The following is a 21,953-nucleotide window of genomic DNA, read 5'->3' as shown; positions in this document are numbered from 1 at the left end:
GGCGGTCGCATGACGCTCGAATCGGCTCTTGGGAGTACGTACCGAGTACAATCACGTGATTCATCGGCGACCAGATAGTACGTCGCGCCCAGTCACCCACAATCAGCCAATCAAAGACGTCACCACCCATTTGTTTACTTTTAGGTCCCAGCAACGCCATTTCAATACGCCCCTCCACCCCCCGGGCGTTAGATTCCATTAAATTATGCGACGCCGATAAATCCAACGCACAGCAATTATACGCTTTACATCGCCCTCTTCTTCTTCTCTGCCCCCTTGGAGAACCGCGTACGGATCATACACACGCAGGGAGACAAGACACGACATCAACCACCATGTCGCAGGATACTGGTCTGTGGAGTGTCCGCAGACCGAGAGAGGTAAGTGCGACCGATCTCCCTTCCGCCCCGCGCCGCATGGGCGGAAACAGATGTTGATCAGAGGATGGTCACATGTCACCCTGTTCAGCTGACTGACCGGTAGTCGGGGAACTGGTAGACTCTGGGAGGACTCAATGCAAACTCGGCACTCCCTCAACCCGGATCGACCATGAAACGAACCAACTCGAGCGGTGGCGGCAACCTAGCGAGCGGCCATGCGCGGTCCATGTCAGGATCTAGGCAGTCCTTGGCCATGTCGCGACCGAGCCAGCCTCATTTTGCACGACCTTCGGTCGGAGGTAATATGGCCGACCTGGGGGGTTCGGTGGCTAAGCGCCTATCCATCCAGCCGAAAGGGAACTTCACACCCGTGGCGGCCACGAGGACGGCACAAGACACCGACCGACGCAGCAGTGTGTACCGCCCACGGCAGTCCTCGACCAACGGGCCCTTACTCCACCACCAGAGCTTCTTTCAGGCGACACCGCAGGCGGCAGGCGTTCCGCGGGACCCCCGCCCGTTGAGGGACCGATCGTACCAGGCGCGCATCGGGCAGGAACTGATGGATTACATGTCGCAAAACAACTTTGAGCTGGAGATGAAGCACATGCTGTCGCAGAACGTCATGAAGTCGCCGACACAAAAGGACTTCAACTACATGTTCCAGTGGCTGTACCGCCGCATAGACCCGAGCCACCGGTTCCAGAAGAACATCGACCAGGAGGTGCCGCCCATCCTGAAGCAGCTGCGATATCCCTTCGAGAGGAGCATCACCAAGAGCCAGATCGCAGCCGTGGGTGGACAGAACTGGAGCACCTTTCTCGGCCTGCTGCACTGGATGATGCAGCTGGGCCAGATGCTCGAGGGCTACAGTAACGGGCGGTACGACGACGCGTGTCTGGAGAGTGGGATCGACGTGACGGGCGACCGCATCATATTCGACTTCCTCAGCAACGGGTACCGGGACTGGCTGGCTATGGATGAGTCAGCCGGGGACGATGATGCGGAGCGGGTGCTGGCGCCGCACGTGGCCGCCATGGCCGAGGCGTTTGAGCAGTCCAACTCCAAGTACACATCGGAGCTGGAGATGCTCGAGACCGAGAATGCCCGACTGCTCAAGGAGATTGAGGACCTGCAAAAGTCGACGCCCGACCCGGCCGTCCTGGACAACCACTTTAAGATTATGGAGGAGGACAAGGCCAAGTTTGAGGAGTACAACACGCTGGCTGTGCAGCGGTCGGAAAAGTACGAGAACCGTATCCACGTGCTGGAGGAGGAGCTTGAGAAGCTACAGGAGGAGCTGAGGGAGGCCGAAGACGAGCGCCGTAGGCTGCAAAAGTCGGTCGACGCCCAGGGGATCAGCATGCAGGATATCGACCGCATGAACTCGGAGCGTGAGCGTCTGCAAAAGGGCCTCGAGTCGGCCAGCCAACGCCTCGACGAGGTCAAGAAGAAGGTGGCCGACAAGGAGCTCGAGGCTGGCCACAAGCTTGAGGAGCTCGAGCGCTCTGTTGACCGGTACAACACGCTCGCCTACCAGATCGCTCTGATCCCTCCATCGGCTGCCAACGCCCGCGGCAGGGAGTACGAGCTCCAGGTCATGGTCAGCGACGACTCGGATTTCACGTCGTCCAATTTCAAGGCCTCGACGAGCGGTGGCACGGCACCCGTAGGCCGCCTGCTCGAGGACTCCACGACCGGATACCAGCCAGGCCACATCCTCAACCTTGACCTGCGGGGACAGATCCGGAGCGACTTCCTCTCGCTGCGCAAGGAGATCTCGGAGCGCCGCAGCGCCGCCATGGAGGACATGATGAAAGACCACGATCTGCTCGATGGCATAAAGGAGGCCATCGAGGACAAGCGAAGTGAGGTCGACGCTCTCAACCACCGCGTGCGCGCCGCCGAGGAGGAATACGAGAAGACGAAGGAGGTGACGCAGGCGCAGAAGATGTCGTCTGACACACAGATCGAGAAGATGGAGAAGGAGTTGTCGCGCATGCGAGCGGGCCTGACCGAGTCGGTGCAGCTGCTCGAGCAGAGGGAGATTAACACGACGATCGAGTAAGTCCGTTTCCCATCTCGACCGGTACTCTATACGACTAACATTGTTTCCAGGTATGAACAGCTTGTTCTCCGGGCTAACGCCCTGCGAGAAGAACTCCACACCGAGATCGACCGGATGCTCAACGACGTCATCAAGTTCAAGATTCATGTCCAGAAGAACCTGGACGACTACGAGGGCTTTGTGGCGGACGAGCTGGAGCGCGAGCTCGGCACGGATGAGCAGTCTCCGCGGTCTGGTGGTGACGTCGACGGGTAATGTCTGTCTTTCCCCCTGCACAGACGGGAGATGTGCATCCTTGTACTGTTTCTTTTCCCCTCTTCTATTTTTCTTGTATGTATTGGTTTGGTTCTTGTACTAGGCGACGGCGTTTGGAAAAAGGATGGAATTGTCTTCATGACACGGCACGGGGTTGCATATCGTTGATGATGAATGCGCGAATCGGGAAATATATAAGTTATGAGATACCACAGATACCACATTTTATCGGGAGCTGATGATGATTAGCACTGTTCCTGTTCTTCCTATTCATTTCAGCTGGATAGTCTGCTCAATATAATCTGTACAAGAAACATGTCCGTTGATGAACCAGAACCATCCAAGTCGTGCACGTGATCTGACACGGAGTTAAGATGTACTGACCTGTACCTTTTGCGGCCCGGCGTAAAGCCAAGACGGGAAGCAGCGGAGCGGGATTGAGCTCTGACTTCGATAAGGAAACAAAAAAAAAAAAAGTAAGTCCCTTAACTCCGTCTGACAGGAATCGCGTGAGAGCCGCGTAATATGTTGGACACACATGCAGTAGCTTCCCTTTCTCCTTTCCTTGTCCCCCATCCGAGCCTTCCTTGAGTGCAATGGTCAGATTGTCCCCTCCGGTGCCTTCCTTGATTCGCACCTTGCCCTTTCCCTCCCGCCAGAACCATCATCGTCCCACTGCCACGGAATTTGGGAGAAACCTCATGACTGCATCATCTCCTCGTGACGGGCGACGACCTCTGCTCGATACCTCCGCGGCCACGGCCGGCTCATCTTCTTCATCATTTGAAATGTCATCATCGTCGCATCACTACTCGACCCAGGTCAGGAAGACCGAGGGCCGTACCAACTTGCCTAAGGAGGCAGAGTCCAACCCTCATCATGTGAAGAAGGGCGGCAAGGTGGTTGGCTTCAGGAACCCGTACCCTTCATTTGCCGACATCCAGGTGTTTAGCGCCATCCTCTGGTATGTTTCCCCCCTCTCCTATGCTGACGTGGAAGGATGGAAGAGAGGATCGATGCTAAATAAATGAATTTCAGGCCGTACATCACGGGCCGGATGAGGTATCCCGACACTGCGAACCATGGGATCTCGGTAGTAGAGCCTAAGTGGTCACCGTCCCGCTTCTCGCAGCAGACGAACGGGAACATTCGTGCGACGTGGCTGGGCCACGCGTCGTACTACGTCGAATTCCCGTCTGGGCTGCGGGTTCTGACAGATCCCGTCTTCGAAGAGCGGTGCGCACCGCGCATCGCCACGACGTTTGGCCTGGGACCGAAGCGGTACACCCGTGCTCCTTGCAGCGTCCAGGACATCCCTATCGTGGACGTGGTCCTCATCAGTCACAATCACTATGACCATCTGTCTAACCCTACCATTGCCGAGGTACGCCGCTATCACCCGGACGCGCACTACTTTGTCAGCCGCGGCCTGGCGACGTGGTTCCACTCCCACGGCATCACCAAGGTGACGGAGCTGGATTGGTGGGAGGATGCCGAGCTCAGCGTCACGGTCAAGGACGACGCTGGCCAGCCCACCACCATGACAGCCACCCTGTCCTGTCTCCCCGCGCAGCACTCGTCGGCCCGAACCCTCTGGGACCGCGACGCTACCCTCTGGTCTTCGTGGGCTGTCCGCTCCAGCGGCCGCTCCCTCTGGTTCGCCGGCGACACGGGATACGCTCGCACATACAAGGTCAAGGGGGAGACGACGATCCCCACCGACCCGAACCCGCAGTTCCGTCAGATCGGTGAGCACCGCGGTCCTTTCGATCTGGGCCTCATCCCCATCGGCGCCTACGATCCCCGCGACGCCTTCTCCTCGGTCCACACGGACCCGTTCGGCTCTGTCGAGATCTTCCGCGAGACCAGGTGCCGTCGTGCCATGGCGATCCACTGGGGCACATGGACCCTCACCTCCGAGCACGTACTGGAGCCGCCCATGCTTCTCAAGGAGGCCCTGAGGCGTCGTCAGATCCCTGAGGAGGGTGTGTTTGACGTCTGCGATATCGGTGAGGCTCGCGAGTTCCCCGGTGGTGACGATACCGATGAGAGCGAGGAGTAGTAGTTGGCGGCTCACTTCCCTGATGTGGTATCTCCTCCCCCCCTTCTTACCTCTTTTGTATTCTTCGCAAACTGCCGTATTGTTTAGACTTAGACGAGGGTCCCTCAGACTCAGTCTTGCTTCATACACCTCGAGAATAATCATGATGTAGATTAAATCAAGGACTTTGACGTCCCATCACTGCTCCTGGTTGTGACTCCAATTGTGGCTGTACATGGCACTAGCACTAGCCGCAGTGACGTAGTTACATTTTGCCACTCTCATCTTTAATAAGAGCCCCCGGTCCGCGCATCAATGATTTCACTCTACAATCATGATTTCTTTCATTACATTAAGAATCCGAGACTATAATATATCTCTCTCCAGGTTTCTCAACATAGCACAAAAAAACAGATTTCAAAAAAAAGAAAACCCAAACGGAAAAAAAAAAGACCAAGTCCCTTTCAACCTGTATTCAACGCACAATCAGACGGCAAAGATCGCAACATCTTACTATGGGTCTCCCCGCTTTCAAGGCCCCGACATCCGACGAAGCCAAGTCGGCCACCACAGTGACGGACGCTGCCCCGACTCGCTCCCATGATGAGGCAACAGTCTCAGGCACAGGTACAGGCCCAAGTACAAGATCAGGCTCAGGCGCAGGCTCAGGCGCAGGCTCAGGCGCAGGTACCAACACTGGTGCTGGAATCACGCGGGAAAAGACGGCTGAGGAGTTAGAGGCCGACGCGGTGTACGAGGAGAGGATGGAGGAGGAGTATGCTAAGAGAGATGGGGGTGCGTAAAAGGTTTTTTATTTTATCTTTTATTTTAACCCCAAAAAAAATTTTTTTTTTTGGGGGAGGGGGGGTAGAGAGAAGGTATCATTTCAACATTCCATATTTTTATTGAAATTTTTATTGAAAATGGAGAATGAGACGAAGTGTCTTGGGGGAAAGAAGAAGAAGAAGAGAGGGAATGGGAGACGGCTTGGAGATGGGGACATGGGCATGGAAACCATGACGGTGAATAAATATACTGATGATAAAAAAAAGATTGTTATCGACAATGAGACATGCGACTCTCCAGTAAAGAAAGCATCAGAAAAGCATGAGAAAAAAAAGAGAGAGAAGAAGGAAAAAGTACCCACCTCCCTCCATCTCTTGAGAAGCACACATGAACTAATGCCTAATCTTGACGGGATGAGCCTCGGTATTGTACACCCACTTATTCCCCCCATCCCCTCGGACTTGTAGATCCTCCGAGTCCACGTCAAAGGTGAGGAAGAGGTACTTGAGCGTCTCTGCGAGCCAGAAGCTCTCCATCTTATCGACGTAGCCGCCGTCCTGGACGGTGACGTTCTGCAGGCCGGCGTGGGCTCCTGACCGGAGCCCGGTAGCGGCGTCGATGCTGCGGTACGCCTCCCACGCCATGTCCTGGTACTTGGGGTCGCCGGTGACGCGGTACGAGTAGTACAGGGACTCGACCGTCTCGGGACGCAGGATGTACGAGGGCGACGTGGCCCAGAAGCCGGCGTCGGCGTCGACGTCGACGTCGCCATCGCGGTGGGCCGTCTCGTCGGACGTCCAGGCAAAGGCCTCCGGGCCGATGCCCGTGGCCGTGGAGCGGTACGTCTCAAAGTACGATTCCGCCACGGCGAGGCCGAAGTCGATGTATCTCTGCTCGTCGAGGAGGATGCCGCCCAGGATGAAGTTGCCGCCGGCGAAGCTTGCCAGGTGAGTCGACCGGGAGATCGTCACCTGACCCTCGTAGTCTGCCAGGAAGGTGAGGTCGTTCCGGGATCTCGGGTGCGACGCGAGGTGCTCCATGGTCGACTCGGCCGCCGCCACCCACCTGTCCTTGTAGGGGGAGAAGTCGTCCGGGTCGTACAGGTACATCTTGATGAGGTACTCGAAGAAGCTGTCGGTGTAGCCGCCCCAGCCGCCGCCGTCGCTGGTGAAGCTGCCGTTGGCGATGCTGACAAAGGTGCCCGTCAGCCCGGGCCAGGGCTCCGCGCTCGCCGGCTTCGGGCTGATCAGGTACGACTCTGCGCGCCTGGCCAGGTCGGCGTACTGCCTGTCGCCGGTGAGGTCGCTGAGGCGGGTCCACTCGAGGATGAGCGTGCCCGCCTCGGCGACGTTGTTGACCGTCGCCCCGCTGCGCCTCCGGTCCGGGTTGAGCCGCACGACCGGGTCGGGGATGCCGGTGGGCGTGTCGAAGGCGAACTTGAGGCTGTCGGCGAGGGACCTGGCCTGGTCGAGGCACGCCCCGACGTGACTCCCGTCCCGGACCAGCTTGGCGTACCGGGGCTCCGAGAGCAGGTCGTAGGCCGACAGGAGCCCGCCGAAGAACCGGATGTTGGTCTCGAACAGCGAAATGTCTCCCGGCTCCGCCGTCGTCGTGAAGTCAATGGTCGGCACGAAGTCGAGTATCTGGTTGACGCTCTCCTCGTCCTCGAGCACAATGGCCGTCGTGAGCGCGTCGATGGCCGTGACGCCCCACCTATTCCGGTCGTTGAGGAAGGTGTTGTTCAGCGGCATCAGCGTGTCGTTGGGGAAGGCGTTCTCGTAGTAGACCTTCCACGAGTCGCGGTACGTCTCCTTTATGGCCTCGGCTCTCTTGTGAGATGTCGGGTTTGGCGCTTCGTGGCTGACGGCCGCGAGACCTGATAGGATGCCTAGTTGGCGTAGAGAACGCATTGTTTCGTGCGGCGGTACTGATACGACGGAAACAGCTCCCCTGAGCAGCGACGGAGGATTCTGTAGAAAGACCAAGGGAACGGAGGGAGGAGGACAGTCCCTTTTTACATAGTGGGAACGGTAGACGAACAAAGAGTACAACGTGATGATGCCCCATGTCTCTCTCATCACCCCATGTCTCTCTCATCACAAAAGGGTCCCCCATGTGCATGTGCCGATCAGAAAGGTGAGGATCATCTCCCTCTCACCCCTCCCCTGCCCCCTCCGTCGGAACCCTCCCCGCGACACACGACAAGAGTAAACAAGCTCACGAAAGGGCAAGGGAGAGAGAGGCGCGTGGCGTGTCGTCGCAGAGACACTGTCTCGAATAGGAAGGTGGATCGGGACGGCAGATCGTACGAGTCAATTGCAACGTTCCTCGTCCTTGTTTTCCACCGAAGCCTGTACCTGTAGACGGGGTGCCGTAGTTGGGACTCCATGTTGGTTCCGGTTGTCCCATGGTGGCATCCTGTTCCACTGCCCCTCGGCTGATCTGATGCGGGTTGGCCGTGCTTCCCACTCATTCCGATCGCTAGCCGACGTCCATCTGCGCCCAAGACCCTGGCTCGCAATGGCCAGTTTTGCCCAGTTTACTTCCCCATGGTGTTAATGGATGTACGAGTATCAATATGTGAGAAGACCCGACACCCTTGTGTGGCCAAGTCTTCAGAAGCCGAGGATCCCCGTGCATGAAAAGGCAGGGAAGACCCAGACTACTTGTACATGTACAATATCGGGGTCCCTCCGCTCGCCCCCATGAGGTTCGAGAGACCCGCGGTGGACTGGGGCTGTGTGTGCGTCTGTTTCAATCTTGTCCATGTTGATTTGCTTCCTATCGACTGGGACGGGCCGAAGGCTGTTGGGAATTCCCTGTTCTTGTGTCGCAGACACGATAGAAAAAAAAATGGGCGTACCTGACGATCCGTGTCAGGAGTCGCAGAGAACGAACTCCCTCCTTGTTTCTGACACGATACTCGTTTGCCGTAGATAGTAACGTTCGGATAGATCCCCCGACCATAAACCCTACAGCCCTCGACGTAACTCTGGTCTGACATGCCGATGCGGATAATGATCTGCGGCGTGTGTGTGTGGCAGGTGCTCGTACGGTACACCGAATATGTCCATCCGCGAGCATCGTTCTCGCGTGATGAAATCCTACAGATGGCCCCGCCCCGTGTAGGAGCATTCCGACATCTGAGCAGCAGGTCGGGGTTATGTGAGAAAGGGGCTTCTTATCCTACAGGTCAATGGGCATGCGTTTCCTGGCATCGGCTCATTGACTCTCGGGGCTTTGCGTTATCCCTTAGATATTCATCCGCCGCCCTGTCGTAACCTTTCCAGAGCAGCAGCAACGCCATCACTGAGTTGATCCTTGCCCTTCTCCTGACTCCGTGTCTCTTGCTGCTGATGTGAAGAACTGGACGACGACTTTGGTGGCTGCTGCTGCTGCTCCTGCCGTTGCCGTTGGGTCAACTTTTTCGATTCTTCAATAGCAGCAGCAATCATGGCCTCCTCATCGACATCAGCGTCCCCATCATCCAGGCCGGCCATGAGATGGAGCTGTCCCGATCTGGAGCTTGTTTCTGCTACTGCCTTCGGTGCCGCTGAGGATGTGCTCTGCTGTGTACCGGAAGCAGCAGGCCGTGAGCGGCTCGGTTGCGGACCGGCTTCTTGTGAGCGGGGGGCAGCGGAAGGCTGTGAGCGACTCAGAGCATTCCCCCGCTGATGGGTCCCACCGCCCTGAGAGGCACCATCTTCACGACGCTGTTGCTGTTGCTGCTGCTGTGTCGACGGCGTCGACGACACCTGAGGGCCAACACCGGCACCGGCACCGGCACCGACCTGGGTACCACCTACCCTCCTTATCTTCTTCCTGACCCTGAACGGCTCATTCACAGCGGCCGTCCACCTCTTGACCTTTGTGCCACCCCAACCCCCGATGAGGGCGAGATGTTCCGGGTCGGCGTTGACAGCGCTCCTCAGGCTGCCAAAGTTGGCCACCATGGCGACGGCGTCGGACTTGTTCAGGCTGCGCGGCACGGTGACGAAGTCGACCAGCCGATCCGTGTACGCCGTGCTCTGCTGGCCCCTGATGGCAGCGAAGCCGGCGTGCTCGTACGACTTGTACAGCTCGAGGTAGCGCGCCGCCTCGGCGGCCGACCAGCAGCACACCAGCGTCACGCCGTTGACCAGCGACGCCGTCGAGAGCTCGCGCAGCGGGTCCTCGTGGTTGGCAATATCCACCATGGTGAGCACGATCCGCAGCTTGTACCGCCCCTGCAGGTTGCGGATCCGCGTGTAGATGTACTCCGGGTGCAGGCGGTGGTACCTCAGGCTGAGGAACAGGGCGCACGTCCCCAGGCCCATCGCGTAGTCCGCCGGTATGTCGCTGTACTCCCACGGTACCGACTTGATCGACGACACCACCGGGTTGCCACGCTGCCGGGGCGATACCAGTATCGTCGAGCCCGAGGACGGCGTGCTGCGCTGCGGGAGCGCTTGCGGCGTCGGTTGAACTATCTTGGGTCCTGCTGCCGTGGATGCGGACGCGGATGCGGACGCGGATGCGGATGTGGATGCGGGTGTGGACGATGTGTTTGGAGCAGGAGGAGGTGGTGGTAGTGATGGCGGTGGTGCCCTGTCGAGTCGTTGCGGTGTCGGCTGTTGGACTTTGCGCGGTGGAGGTGCCGGTTGTAGGGTTGGTTCGATGGCCGCCATGGCCTCTAGGAGGTCGTCGTCTGCTATGAATTCGTCCATGACTTCTCTGAGGTGGCGGTCTAGAGGTGGACTTGGGAGGTGTACTCTATTGGGAGGTGTCGACCTCGACAGGTGATTATCTCGTGTGGTGATGACTTGGGGGGTGGTGAAGAGGTGAAGGGTGGATTCACGGTCGTAGCTAAGAAACGGGACCTACGTAATTCGTGCCTTACTAAGGCCATTCTAGACAGGGTCAGACTATATTAACAGGATGAGTTTCTACATAACATTCACTATCAGGTTGAAATATATATATATATATATATATGATTTTCGAGCGAAGAACATTATTGTCAACCAGACAATGTATTGCTCCTTTCTTTTTCTTAAAAAAAATTAACTATATATTCTTCCCAGAATGAAAACGATAATAATAAAAAATCTTCTCAAACAAGATATCCGAAATCCCTTGAAGCAAATAGAAGAGCACCGATGCAATCATCATTCATCCATACGTGTAAAAATGTACATTCCCCTTCATTCGCCTTGTACCTATAAAACCAGACGCCTGCTCCTCGGATGTAATAACAAAAGAGATTTGAACCGAAATTGAACAAGAAGGAGGAGGAGGAATGACAGAGAAAAGAAGGAAAGGGAGAGAGGAAAAGGAAAGAAGAAAAAGAAAGGAGAGAAAGAGAGAGAGAGAGAGAGAGAGAGAGAGAGAGAGAGAGAGAGAGAGAGAGAGAGAGAAGAGAAGAGAAAAGACCTAATCCACCCCCTCGGGCATCAATTCCTGATGATGAAGACGTTCCGACTCGTCACTCTTCCGCGTAAAAGACCTGTGCATCGTGTGCAGCGCCGCAAGCCAGCAGTCAAACATGGAGCGGACGTTCCTCTGCTCAACGTCACTCAAGCCGGACGACGCCGTCGTCTCCGTCTGGTCGCGCAGTCTCTCGTACGCCTCGATCATGGCACCTATCTGCAGTGCCGGCGACGGCGACGGCGACGGCGACGGCATGGCCGACGTCAGTTCCCGGACCAGCATGGCAATGCACGTCTGCAGAGCGCTCCCCGGGTCGGACTGCGACTGCGCCCTCGACCTCTGCTGCTGCCGATGCTGGTGGTGCGTCGTGGACGTGGGCGTCGGCGGAAGAGGCCTGTCATCCTCGAAGCTCTGCCGCTCGGGCGACGGAGAGGGCTCTAGTGTGGTGGAGAAGGAGATGGGCTTGAAGTATATGGCGTCCTCTTCAAAGGCCACGAAGGTGCCGTCCGAGGCCGGCGACAGGTCGGGCTCGTCGGGGGCGTGGATGGGCAGGTCAAAGACGACTTCCTGTCCGTCCTGGGGCGGCGTGTCCTGGGCGGCGTCGAAGCATGTGGGTTTCAGACGCTCGAGTGCAAGACCGCTCTCTTGCGTGGTACTGTCCTGCCCCCTCTGCTGCCCGTCTGCGGTCATTGTAGGCCGACTGCCGTCAGGGTACTCCAGATCACCACCGGCGGCGGCGGCTGCCTCCTCTTCTTTCCGGTCTCTCGACTCGAGGACGGCCTGGTACTGCTCGGCTATGAGCTCGATGCTAGCTCTCTTCTTGATGACGCGGATCTCCCTCCTTCGGGGGGCAGACCCGTCAAGCTGGCCGATCTTGAGAGACGGGGAGAGGAAGCCGCGCTTGGACAGCGTCTTCCTGAGCCGGTGGTGAACCGGCAGCGGAGGCGGTGGGGGCGGCGGCCGCGTCGGTCTCTCCATGGCTACGGCGGCGGCGGCAGATGGTGAGGGGGGTGTGGAGATGGCCGAGTCGTGGTTCGGGCGGCCGGCTTGGGGAGTCTTGCTGCTGTCCGCAACGGCGGCAGGCGTCTCGGCGGACCTGGGTGAGGGCGCCGACCGGTGCGATGAGGAGGCAGAGGAAGTCTGACGTCGGAGGGGTAGAGGATGAGGGCGATGGTGGGGGTCCTGGCTGCCGTCGTTGTTGGCGAGCCCAGTGTAGTCGAGGTATTGGCTCCATTTTGAATCGCCCAGGTCGGGAATGCAGGGCTGGTGGTGCTGAGCCGGGGTCTGGCAGGTGCCGACGTCACCGGGGGTGACCCTTGTCTGGGTCGACGTTAGCGTCGGTCCACCCGGCCCACCTCCACATTCCAGCGTGGGCGAGGGGGCGGCTGCGGAGCCGGTGGCGTGTGAGGCTCGGTTGGACGAGGAGGCGATGGAGGACGGGGCCGGCTTCTGCAGGCGTCTCCTGGTGGCGGTAGAGGAACGGCGCGAGCTGGCGGCGTCTGCCGGGGCTGGCGTGGGGGGCGTGGGGGGCGACGCTGCTGGGCCCGAAGCCGGCGGCGGTGGTGATGTCTCGATGCTCTGCCACGTCTCAGGGATCTGAGATGACGGCCAGAGCCGCAGCAGGCTGGGACCGGCGGCGGGGGCGCGGCATTCCTCTGGTGGCAGGGTAGGAGGGGGAGGCTGCCTTCTGTCCCCTTCTTCTCTGTCGTGGTCATGGCTCCTCGTGAGGCCTAGTATCGGTGGCGATCCATCGAGGCCATAGGCAAGGCCGTCTTGCTGGTCTTGTCCCTGCTGGGGTGGGGGCATCTGATGATGGCCAGGGCTGCCGCCATCACGAGGGCCGACGGTGAGCGGGCTGTGAGGCAAGGGCTTCGTCATGGCGGCGGCGGCGGCGGCGGCGTCGGGCGACGTGGCGGGAGCTGCTGACCGGGACATCTGGCGTCGGGCTTGCTGGGCCTAGAGCCTAGACTGATGCGGCCAGTATCGGACAATCCGGAGGGAGGAGGCGTGTCTCTGTCCTCTCCCCAGTACGGCGGTCCATGGGACGTCGGGGCGGGCGCAGAGAGACGGATGGCTCAGTCGACTCTCCGAATGGGTGTACTGCTAGTCATAAATCGGGGTGGCGGATAGTTCCGGTGACGGGTGATATAGAAGAAGGAAGAATGGATGGAATGATGAATGAGTGGATGGTGTGGGTGGTGAGGGGTGATGACTTGTAGTGATGGCGGTGGCGGGAGAAACACAAAGAGAGGGAAAAAGAGAGATGGGAGAAGAGGGAGAGGAGGATGAAAGAAGGAGTAGGAGGAGGAGGAGAAGAAGAAGAAGAAGAAGAAGAAAACAGATGAAATAAAATAAAATAAAAAGGGTGAAGAAGTAAGAGAGAAAGAAGAGCCAAAAAAAAAAAAGGATAAATAAATAAATAATTTTTTTTAAAAAAAAAAATACGATGCAGAGTATGATGATAGCAATGGTGTCAAATGGACCAGAGAAGGCAAGGCGATGGACGAATCGACCGCAAGCGGGTCCAGATTGCAGCAGTGCAGAGAAGACTCTCTCTTCTACTCACGTCAGTCACGGTAGGACTGAGCACTGAGCGTGTTCGGAGTTGGAGTTGGGAGAAGGAATATTGCAGCAGCGAATAATGGATGGATGCCGGGATACGAACAGCAATAATAGTATGCGTACGGATGCAGGACAGGCTGTGCCCTCAAACCTCAAGAGTCAAGAGTCAAGAGCCAAGAGTCAGCGATGACACAGCGTAGTAGATTGCTTATTTCCAGGCTGAACCGGTACCTGTTCCGGCTCCCAGCTGGCTTGTCCTGGTGCTGGGAGTAGATACCCAAGTACCCCCCCCGCCTCGTATAGTCGTGCATGTACTCCGTACTCCGTATACAGATTAGTATCGATACATGTACAGGTTACAATCTGTATTGCTCGTACTGATTTTCACGTCAGTCTTGGAGGATATGATATTGTGGGAAAGCCTCACCGCGACTTCTGCACAAACACGTCATCCACGTCTCCTGTCTCTCCGTCGGGCAGGAAATCCTAGCCTGTTCCCACGGATGATGACCGTCAAGCTGTCAGCAGCAGTTACCCGTATTATTATCATGCAATACAGCATAGAGTGGCTCTGCTCTATGCTCTATGTGATCTGTACAGAGTACGAGTACGGAGTGACGACAATGATATCGTGTATGCAGATTATCATGTACTGCTGAGTAACAGTAGCGACCGTGATTGCTGTCGACGTTCAGTGCCTGTACTCGCGCGGTAACGATACCGGTACGCGTGCTGCGCCTGCGCCTCGGCCGTTGTGTCCCCCCACTGCAACGATATGCTTTAGGTACATGCGTGAGCGATGCTGTAGTGTTATTAGAAATGAAAGCATTCATCGATACGATAGCATCACGAGTACTGCTTGCTCCCCATGCACACCTGATCGGAAGGCATCACCATATAACCTGTACGGAGTGGATGGATGGTATCGATACTGTACAGGTACGAGTACATGCATACGTCGTGTAGTATGCGCATATATGGAGATGCAATACTCGTAATACTCGTAGTAGTGGTAATGATCATAACAATCATAGTAACAATGATGATCATGATGATCATGATACCGATATTGACTACGGAGCAATCTGTACAGATTATACCGACAAGAGAATGTCAGATATTACGGCCTGGAATGGGGAGCCTTGCAGGGTCGATGGCCTCATGTGCCCGCGCTGGGCTGGCAGAGTAGATATTGTTCATCCAATTCAGAACGGAAGAGTGAGCGACCCTTGACGGGGATGCAGGGCATCACGCCTGATATAACTGCTAGTCGGCCTATCCGCACTACCAGGCCCCGCTTACGGAGCATTGCGGATTGCAGTCTACCAAGTCTGCTACCGGCGAGCCGTAGACGCTCTCGGTATCGACTCTCGGTGTCATGACTGGGAACAACGCTGCTGCCTACGGTGCTGACAGCTAGTAAACTATCTGGTGTTGATGCCAGAGGTGGCATTCAGAGAAAGCGTCGTCATCGGGCTCATGCACACGCCTCCGTCGTGGCGATCCGTGACCCTTGCCACGTCCCACTACCAAGGGGCCCACAAAGGTAAAAAAAAAATTAAAAAATTAAAAAAAATTAAAAAAAAATTCTGCTTGCTAACCTGTAATACTCCGTGCTCTGTACAGACTACAGATTGTATCATTGCAGTATCGGATCCTGCATCGTCTCCAGTGCTGATGCTGCTGGTAGTGATACCGACAATCGCTGACGATGCTACCTGCGGGCGTAGCTCCGAGTGTGTCGTAGCTGTAGACGGTGGGATAGCAAACCCACCACCCCCTCTCACATCTGACAGCAAACTCTGGCTCCTGCACGCGCGAGAGGTAGGTGACGGTAGTAACAATACATCAGTCACGATACATGTCATGATCGCGAGTAATCAAATGTCCCGTTGCATATGCGCATGACCAGCTCAGAGATCCCAAGATCGACAATCCAATCCCCGCCCTGCTTTGCCTACCCGTCCGGAGTATTCATCCGGGTGCCGTTTGTGTTGAGGAGGGTTTGGGGGGGGCAGCCTTTGCTCGCCCTCGTAATGATGATACGATATAATATCGATATACAGATCACTTGCTGGAAGATGGAGCCCACGGGGCGACGGGGATCGGGTAGGGCGATACCCTTCCGCCCCCCCCCCCCCCCCCCCCCCCCCCCCTCGCGGGCCATCATACATGGACCGTCTCTCATGGCTGGGGATCTCTCTCTACCTGGTGTCTACTATCTAGTGCATTACCCACTAGACGGATGCACTATTATAGTCTATCATCACTATGCCAAGCGCAGCTAAATACCCACTGAGACAGCTGATTACTCAGCTAAATGCCGCGCGACCACACCGACCAACTGTTTCTCTCTCTCTCTCTCTTTCCTTCTTTTCTGTTCTTTTCTTCCTTCTCAACGCACAGACAACATGAAAATAATACACACAGAAGCGGGCAGAAACCAGGTTACCATGACGGTTTATCGATGAGACCCAATACTGCTCACTACCACCTTGCCCACCTCTTCTTGTGTCTCTCACTTTGGCAGAAACCCCTACCGAGACCCTGGCGATGATGACGGTATCATCGCCCTTCTTCTATCCCTTCTATCAATTTCAATCAATCCATATTCTCACCTCTTGTCTTCTCCCTTCCATACGTCAATGTCTCTCTCTTCGTTCTTGCCCCTCCCCGGGTCTTTCCATTATCCCCCCTCCTATCCTGCCTGCTAACCTCTCCTTTCACATCCATCAACCCCTTGCAGAATGACATTTCCGTATGTTACCGGCACCAGCATCGGCAGTAGTAACAGTAATGTGCCGCCACGAGTGTAGTGTATATAGTATATATAGTATATGTACTATATATAGTATATGTACTATATGCAGTATATGTACTATACTGTAGTATACATATATTTATACATACTCACATACTCACACACTCACACACTCACACACTCACACACTCTCACACTCGCACCCAGTCATGCATGCTGTTACTTGCCGCTTTCGTGTTAGAGAGAGAGGGAGAGGGAGATTATCGACATATATACGAGCCAGACAGAAGATGACCATGGAGTCAAGAAGGGACTACGTCAAGACAAGATGGACCTCACAGGAGATCGGCGGCCGCCCCCCCCCGCCCCCCTTCCCCCCCTCCGCTGTCGTGTGTGGGCGGTCTCGCATGTTGGTGGTTCGTAATGTACCCGTAGTCTCGTAGTTCCCGTCCGTCTCCCGTCGCCGGTAGGGACAGATTATTCCGTACCGATTAGATGGCTTGTGCGGATTATTATTAGATGCTGCTGGTAATTCCGTGTGTTGTGGAAGGGAAGAGAGGGGGGGAGGGGAAGACTTCTCATCCTGTGAGGGGAGAACAGACAGGCTCTTTTGAGAGGGAAAGATCCTTTCTCGTATGAAGGAAATTACGTGTACGTTTATATAATAAATACTCAGAACACCGTGTGTCCTACCACGTAAATGCCGAACAAGAAATCCCTTGCTCTTCTCCCATACGCCAACCATTCGGTTTATCTTGTTATCTTGTCAAATGTCATCACCTTGTGCTCGTCATTCTACCATCATTGGGGGGGGGGGGGAGGGATTTATTCAAGACTCCTCATCAACATGGACAGACATCCGTATACAAGACAACGTTTCCGTTCCCCAAACTCCCAAAGCTCCCATCTGATGCGACCTGCAGTGAGGGGGCTCAGCTGTCGTATTCGGTCCACAGCCCCTTGAAGGAGCCGTAGAGTTCAAGTCTTGGTAGGACGCCCTCACTGCCCTGCCCATCCTCCCCTCCCGTCCCCTACCACTTCTCTCCCATCCCTCCAGATGCATGCATAATATTGCCCTCATGTGAACCGGACCCGTGAAGCACGTTTGTCGTGCTATGTAAACACCGCCTATCCATCTAGGTAAAAACATTGCTGGGTATGCCCTTTTGAGAGCTCGAGTTTGACTGGGTATACTACGTACACCCAGTAGCTTCGTCATCGTCCTGGTCTTGATCTTCGTCTTCGTCTTCGTCGTCTTCGTCTTCGGCTTCGTCGTCGTCGTCGTCGTCGTCGTCGTCGTCATCGTCGTCATTGTCGTAGTCATCGTTGCACATTGCCGTCAGACCAACGCGGTGCATGTGACATCTCCACTCTCCCAGTCTTTGGTTCAGTCCACACTTCCGCCTCAAACCTGCCTTCCCGACGAGATCTCCTTTTCTATACCGTGCTCCGTCTTCTTCCAACTAGGAGTTCCTTTGCTCGGCTGGCGATACCTCTGGCGTTAGAGCCGAAGAAGACGGGCCCGCTGGGAAGTACCCTTGGCGGATTCCTCCTCCTTTGACGGCACCTAGATGTCGGTTCTCTCGATGAGGCCCTTGACCGAAGCGGCCTCGACGACCAAGTCGGAGAGGTGGGCCAAGCTCTAGGTGGTGAAAAGAGAGGGGGGGGGGGGGGAGAAAGTCACGCTCGCATCAGTCCACGATAGGCTCGGATGGCACAGGAAGACTGAGATTTTGGCTTAGTACGTCGCCAGTGCTCGCAAGGTAGAGGCCGTCGTCGTTCCATGGCGACGCGTCGTCCCTACCGGCAGCCGTAGCCTCTGCCAGTTCTGGTGAAGGTGCGCGCAGCGTCTGCTTCGAGGACGTGACCCTAGCGGCTCTCGCCGGCCCCCACTCTCACCCTGTGACCCCTATCTAGGGTGATGCGGGCGAGCGACGGCATCTAGATGCTGGTCTCATACACCGGGCCGTCTACCTTGCCGCAGATGATGGGGGCGGGTAGGACAATGGCCGCCTTGACCTGCGGGGTCTGGCTGCCCGCGTCCAGCAGGGGATTGTCAATCTCCCGAATGGGGTGATTTCTGATCAGAGATCGGACCTCGTCCCTTCCCTCGAGATCGTCGTAGACCTTTTGACGACGGAAGCCCAGCCTCTGGCCATACCTTTTTTTTGGTTCCTGAAGGAGCAGAGGCCGAGATTCGAGGTCTATCTCGGCGTTGCATGACTTCAACCCATCCAAGGCAGGTGGAACCGGTACCGTTTCCGAGCGAGACTCGGGTTTTTTAGAGTGAGTGGAAGAAGACCGACCGCGAGCTATCACGGTTTGCAGTGGCGGCAAGCGTGATGCCACCCACGCCCACCGGCCCACCACCGGGTCAGCCTCGCGGAGGGAATCTGGAGAAGGAGACGATCTGGACCACCTTTTGAGGCTGCAGCCGGCCCCAACCCCCCCCGGTGTCACTGCCGCCGCCGTCATGTTTCAACAGCATGAGCCATGGCAGTGTTGAGCATGTTGCGGGAGCTTGGCAGGACGGCAACAGGTTCGTGTGAGTCGGCGCGAGGGAGAGGGTGAGATTTCACATGTACGACATGTCTCACATCCAACATTGAGGTGATGGGTGGTCTGATCTGACGGACCATGGAGCACTCCCTTGCTGGACCCGAGGTCGGACGGATGGGCGGAGGCCTCTCGATGGAGAGAGGTGCAGATGGGGGATGACGAGGGCCGATGCAGACCTAGGCCTCGGGTCTGATCGACGTCTCGGTCTCACCCTGCCTCTCCGCTCGGTCAGCGTTCCGTGGGACTTGGGCCCGGATGCAAACTTCGGGCAAGTCGACCACCTATTCCATGCGGGACTCCTATGAGATCCCATACCCCGGCGGCTGTTTACCGGGGTGTCTAGAATACATGAGACCCCTGCGACCTCCCTCCTCCCAGAAGGGAGGTTGTAGGAGGGAAGGGAGGTGGAGGGAGGAGAATCCTAGTCTTAGCACCGGGGGGGGGGGTTGGTTTATATACCTGTATACCTGTTTCACGGTATCTGGACCACCCTCAAACCATATGGTTCTTCCGGGTAATGTTTAATCATGATGGGAAGCATTTACCATGGTAGAGTATAGAGTATAGAGTACATGGTTCATCTCTGTCAAAGCCTCTCTCTCTCTCTCTCTTTCTCTGATCTTACCTGCCTACTCTCCCGTATATTAACTCTACCCGTCAAGTGTGACGCTCCCATTCGATGAGATGGGAATGATTGGCGGTCATCATGTCCATCTTCAAAGGCTAACAATGACTCTTTTCCGTCATTGCCACAGTAGGTTTACTTCCTCTTTATCAAGATGGAACAAGTAAGCAGAACACATCTTGACTTCACCACAGTCATACGAGTGCGTCAAAACACACACAACCTTTACCCTACATTTCAACTCAAAAGCTCTTGCACGTGAAGTATGAAGTATAGCCATCAACAGATGCGTGTTTAGGAGATGACGGCCACACCAACACTTTATCCTTGTAGTTGCATTACGAGAGTTTGTACTCCTATATTCTTGATCGAGAGGATAGCAACAGCAGCCCGTGATCCCTTGCCTCTTCTTCTAGATGCTGCCGATCTGACATCAAGTTCCCGGTCTTTCACAGACCCTAACCCCAGAGGAAGCCTCACCTCACCCAGTCCAGCGTTGCGGGACAGCAACCACCGGGCAAGCGGGGGGAGGGGCATCGCGGGGTTGTTCCTGTATTGGTATTCCCGAAACTGCACCGGTTGTTTGGCCTAGATCATCGAGTTTGGAAGAACAATACAGACAAGCTGTAATCTGATAGTAGATAATATCACAGCCAAAAGAGACAAGACCAACCCAACCCCAACCCCAACCCCAACCCCGAAAAAAAAACCCTCCGAGCCGACGGGTTTTTAATCATGAACTCCCGTCACCCCCTCACCAGTTTCTCCACCAACCATGGCGTCAGAATATCCGGCCCGCCCACCGATCTCGGGATCCACCTCTGGCCAGGTCCGTTCGGTTTGAATACCCGGTTGAGTCGGGATGATAAAGACCACGAGGTGTTTTTTTTTTTTTTTTTGGTTCTCTCTTGCTTCTTTATTATTCCTCTTACATCTTCCCCTTCTTCTTTTCTTCATCATCTCCCTCTTCTCCTCCCTCCTCTTCTCCTTGTCCATCTCTCTCCATCTCGCTCCATCTACCCCCCCTTTCATCATGACTGAAATCACAATCACAGACTTCATCACTCGAGATGTTCGCTTCCCCACATCCCTGGACAAGACAGGGTCCGATGCCATGAACGCAGCAGGCGACTACTCATCCGCCTACTGCATCCTCAAGACTGACTCGGACTACACCGGTCACGGAATGGTATTCCAAGTCGTCCCCGCTATCCTCTCCCCCCCTCCCGTTAACCTTTTTTCTTTTCTTTTTAACGTGATGATTTTTTTTAAAAAAATTTTTTAGACATTCACCATCGGCCGTGGCAACGACATCGTATGTGACGCCATAGTTCACGTAGCCGGACGTCTGAAGGGTCGCACCCTGTCATCCCTCGTGGCGGACTGGGGCAAGACGTGGCGCCACCTCGTCAATGACAGCCAGCTGCGGTGGATCGGGCCGGAGAAGGGCGTGATCCACCTGGCGCTCGGGGCCGTGGTCAACGCCGTGTGGGACCTGTGGGCCAAGGTGCTGGGCAAGCCGGTCTGGCGTATCGTGGCCGACATGACGCCCGAGGAGCTGGTGCGCTGCATCGACTTCCGCTACATCACCGACGCCATCACGCCGGAAGAGGCCGTCGCCCTGCTGCGCGAGCAGGAACCCACCAAGCCGGCGCGCATCCAGGACGCCCTGGACAGCAGGGCCGTGCCGGCCTACACCACCAGCGCCGGCTGGCTGGGCTACGGGGAGGATAGGATGCGCTCCCTGCTGCGCGAGACCCTGGCCCAGGGCTACCGCCACTTCAAGCTCAAGGTCGGGGGCAGCGTGGCCGAGGACCGGCGCCGGCTGACCATCGCCCGCGACGTCATCGGCTACGATAGGGGCAACGTCCTCATGGTCGACGCGAACCAGGTCTGGTCCGTCCCCGAGGCCGTCGAGTACATGACCCAGCTGCGCGACTTCAAGCCCTGGTTCATCGAGGAGCCCACGTCGCCCGACGACATCCTCGGCCACAAGGCCGTGCGCGACGCCCTCCGGCCCTACGGCATCGGCGTGGCCACCGGCGAGATGTGCCAGAACCGCGTCGTCTTCAAGCAGCTCATCGTCTCCGGCGCCATCGACTTCTGCCAGATCGACGCCTGCCGCCTCGGCGGCGTGAACGAGGTGCTCGCCGTCCTGCTCATCGCCAAGAAGTTTGGCGTCCCCGTCGTGCCGCACTCCGGTGGCGTCGGCCTGCCAGAGTACACGCAGCATCTCAGCACCATCGACTATGTCGTCGTCAGCGGGAAGAAGTCTCTCCTCGAGTACGTGGACCACCTGCACGAACACTTCCTGCATCCGTCCGTCATCAGAGACGGCTACTACCAGACGCCCACGGAGCCCGGTTACAGCGTTGAGATGAAGCCGGATAGCATGGATCGCTACACCTATCCCGGGAAGGAGGGTGTGAGCTGGTGGACAACCGACGAGGCGAAACCCATCCTCACGGGTGACCAGGTTTGAGCCCGCATGTAAGATATGCAGACTA

At 56.5% G+C, this 21,953-nt stretch overlaps 8 protein-coding genes across 8 annotated transcripts; 4 read left to right on the top strand and 4 right to left on the bottom strand.

Moving 5' to 3' along the window:
* Window positions 1-335: 335 nt before the first annotated feature.
* On the top strand, window positions 336-2,703 carry GMORB2_7714 (kinetochore protein NDC80; the record flags this gene model as incomplete). The annotated part of the gene is made up of 3 exons (XM_035469679.1): window positions 336-380; window positions 499-2,444; window positions 2,499-2,703. The coding sequence occupies 3 exons, from the start codon at window positions 336-338 to the stop codon at window positions 2,701-2,703; spliced, it is 2,196 nt and encodes a 731-aa protein (XP_035320773.1).
* Window positions 2,704-3,491: 788 nt separating this feature from the next.
* Window positions 3,492-4,765, top strand: GMORB2_7713 (L-ascorbate metabolism protein UlaG, beta-lactamase superfamily; the record flags this gene model as incomplete). Its single annotated transcript, XM_035469678.1, has 2 exons — window positions 3,492-3,667; window positions 3,742-4,765. 2 exons carry the CDS (start codon window positions 3,492-3,494, stop codon window positions 4,763-4,765), a joined length of 1,200 nt encoding a protein of 399 aa, XP_035320772.1.
* A 494-nt stretch (window positions 4,766-5,259) lies between these two features.
* On the top strand, window positions 5,260-5,547 carry GMORB2_7712 (uncharacterized protein; the record flags this gene model as incomplete). The annotated part of the gene is made up of 1 exon (XM_035469677.1): window positions 5,260-5,547. The coding sequence occupies one exon, from the start codon at window positions 5,260-5,262 to the stop codon at window positions 5,545-5,547; it is 288 nt and encodes a 95-aa protein (XP_035320771.1).
* Window positions 5,548-5,922: 375 nt separating this feature from the next.
* GMORB2_7711 (mannosyl-oligosaccharide alpha-1,2-mannosidase) lies at window positions 5,923-7,440 on the bottom strand (the record flags this gene model as incomplete). The annotated part of the gene is made up of 1 exon (XM_035469676.1): window positions 5,923-7,440. One exon carries the CDS (start codon window positions 7,438-7,440, stop codon window positions 5,923-5,925), a length of 1,518 nt encoding a protein of 505 aa, XP_035320770.1.
* Window positions 7,441-8,790: 1,350 nt separating this feature from the next.
* On the bottom strand, window positions 8,791-10,236 carry GMORB2_7710 (DNA excision repair protein ERCC-1; the record flags this gene model as incomplete). Its single annotated transcript, XM_035469675.1, has 1 exon — window positions 8,791-10,236. The coding sequence occupies one exon, from the start codon at window positions 10,234-10,236 to the stop codon at window positions 8,791-8,793; it is 1,446 nt and encodes a 481-aa protein (XP_035320769.1).
* A 153-nt stretch (window positions 10,237-10,389) lies between these two features.
* On the bottom strand, window positions 10,390-12,874 carry GMORB2_7709 (uncharacterized protein; the record flags this gene model as incomplete). The annotated part of the gene is made up of 3 exons (XM_035469674.1): window positions 10,390-10,419; window positions 10,952-11,855; window positions 12,054-12,874. 3 exons carry the CDS (start codon window positions 12,872-12,874, stop codon window positions 10,390-10,392), a joined length of 1,755 nt encoding a protein of 584 aa, XP_035320768.1.
* Window positions 12,875-17,455: 4,581 nt separating this feature from the next.
* GMORB2_7708 (uncharacterized protein) lies at window positions 17,456-18,421 on the bottom strand (the record flags this gene model as incomplete). Its single annotated transcript, XM_035469673.1, has 4 exons — window positions 17,456-17,725; window positions 18,008-18,131; window positions 18,223-18,294; window positions 18,360-18,421. The coding sequence occupies 4 exons, from the start codon at window positions 18,419-18,421 to the stop codon at window positions 17,456-17,458; spliced, it is 528 nt and encodes a 175-aa protein (XP_035320767.1).
* A 2,058-nt stretch (window positions 18,422-20,479) lies between these two features.
* Window positions 20,480-21,928, top strand: GMORB2_7707 (L-galactonate dehydratase; the record flags this gene model as incomplete). Its single annotated transcript, XM_035469672.1, has 2 exons — window positions 20,480-20,635; window positions 20,732-21,928. 2 exons carry the CDS (start codon window positions 20,480-20,482, stop codon window positions 21,926-21,928), a joined length of 1,353 nt encoding a protein of 450 aa, XP_035320766.1.
* Between the last annotated feature and the right edge of the window lie 25 nt (window positions 21,929-21,953).

The sequence above is a fragment of the Geosmithia morbida genome (assembly GCF_012550715.1).
Source record: "Geosmithia morbida isolate 1262 chromosome Unknown scaffold_9, whole genome shotgun sequence".
In the NCBI taxonomy this organism is placed as follows: Eukaryota; Fungi; Ascomycota; class Sordariomycetes; order Hypocreales; family Bionectriaceae; genus Geosmithia; species Geosmithia morbida.
This window is presented reverse-complemented; position numbering and strand designations above follow the sequence as displayed.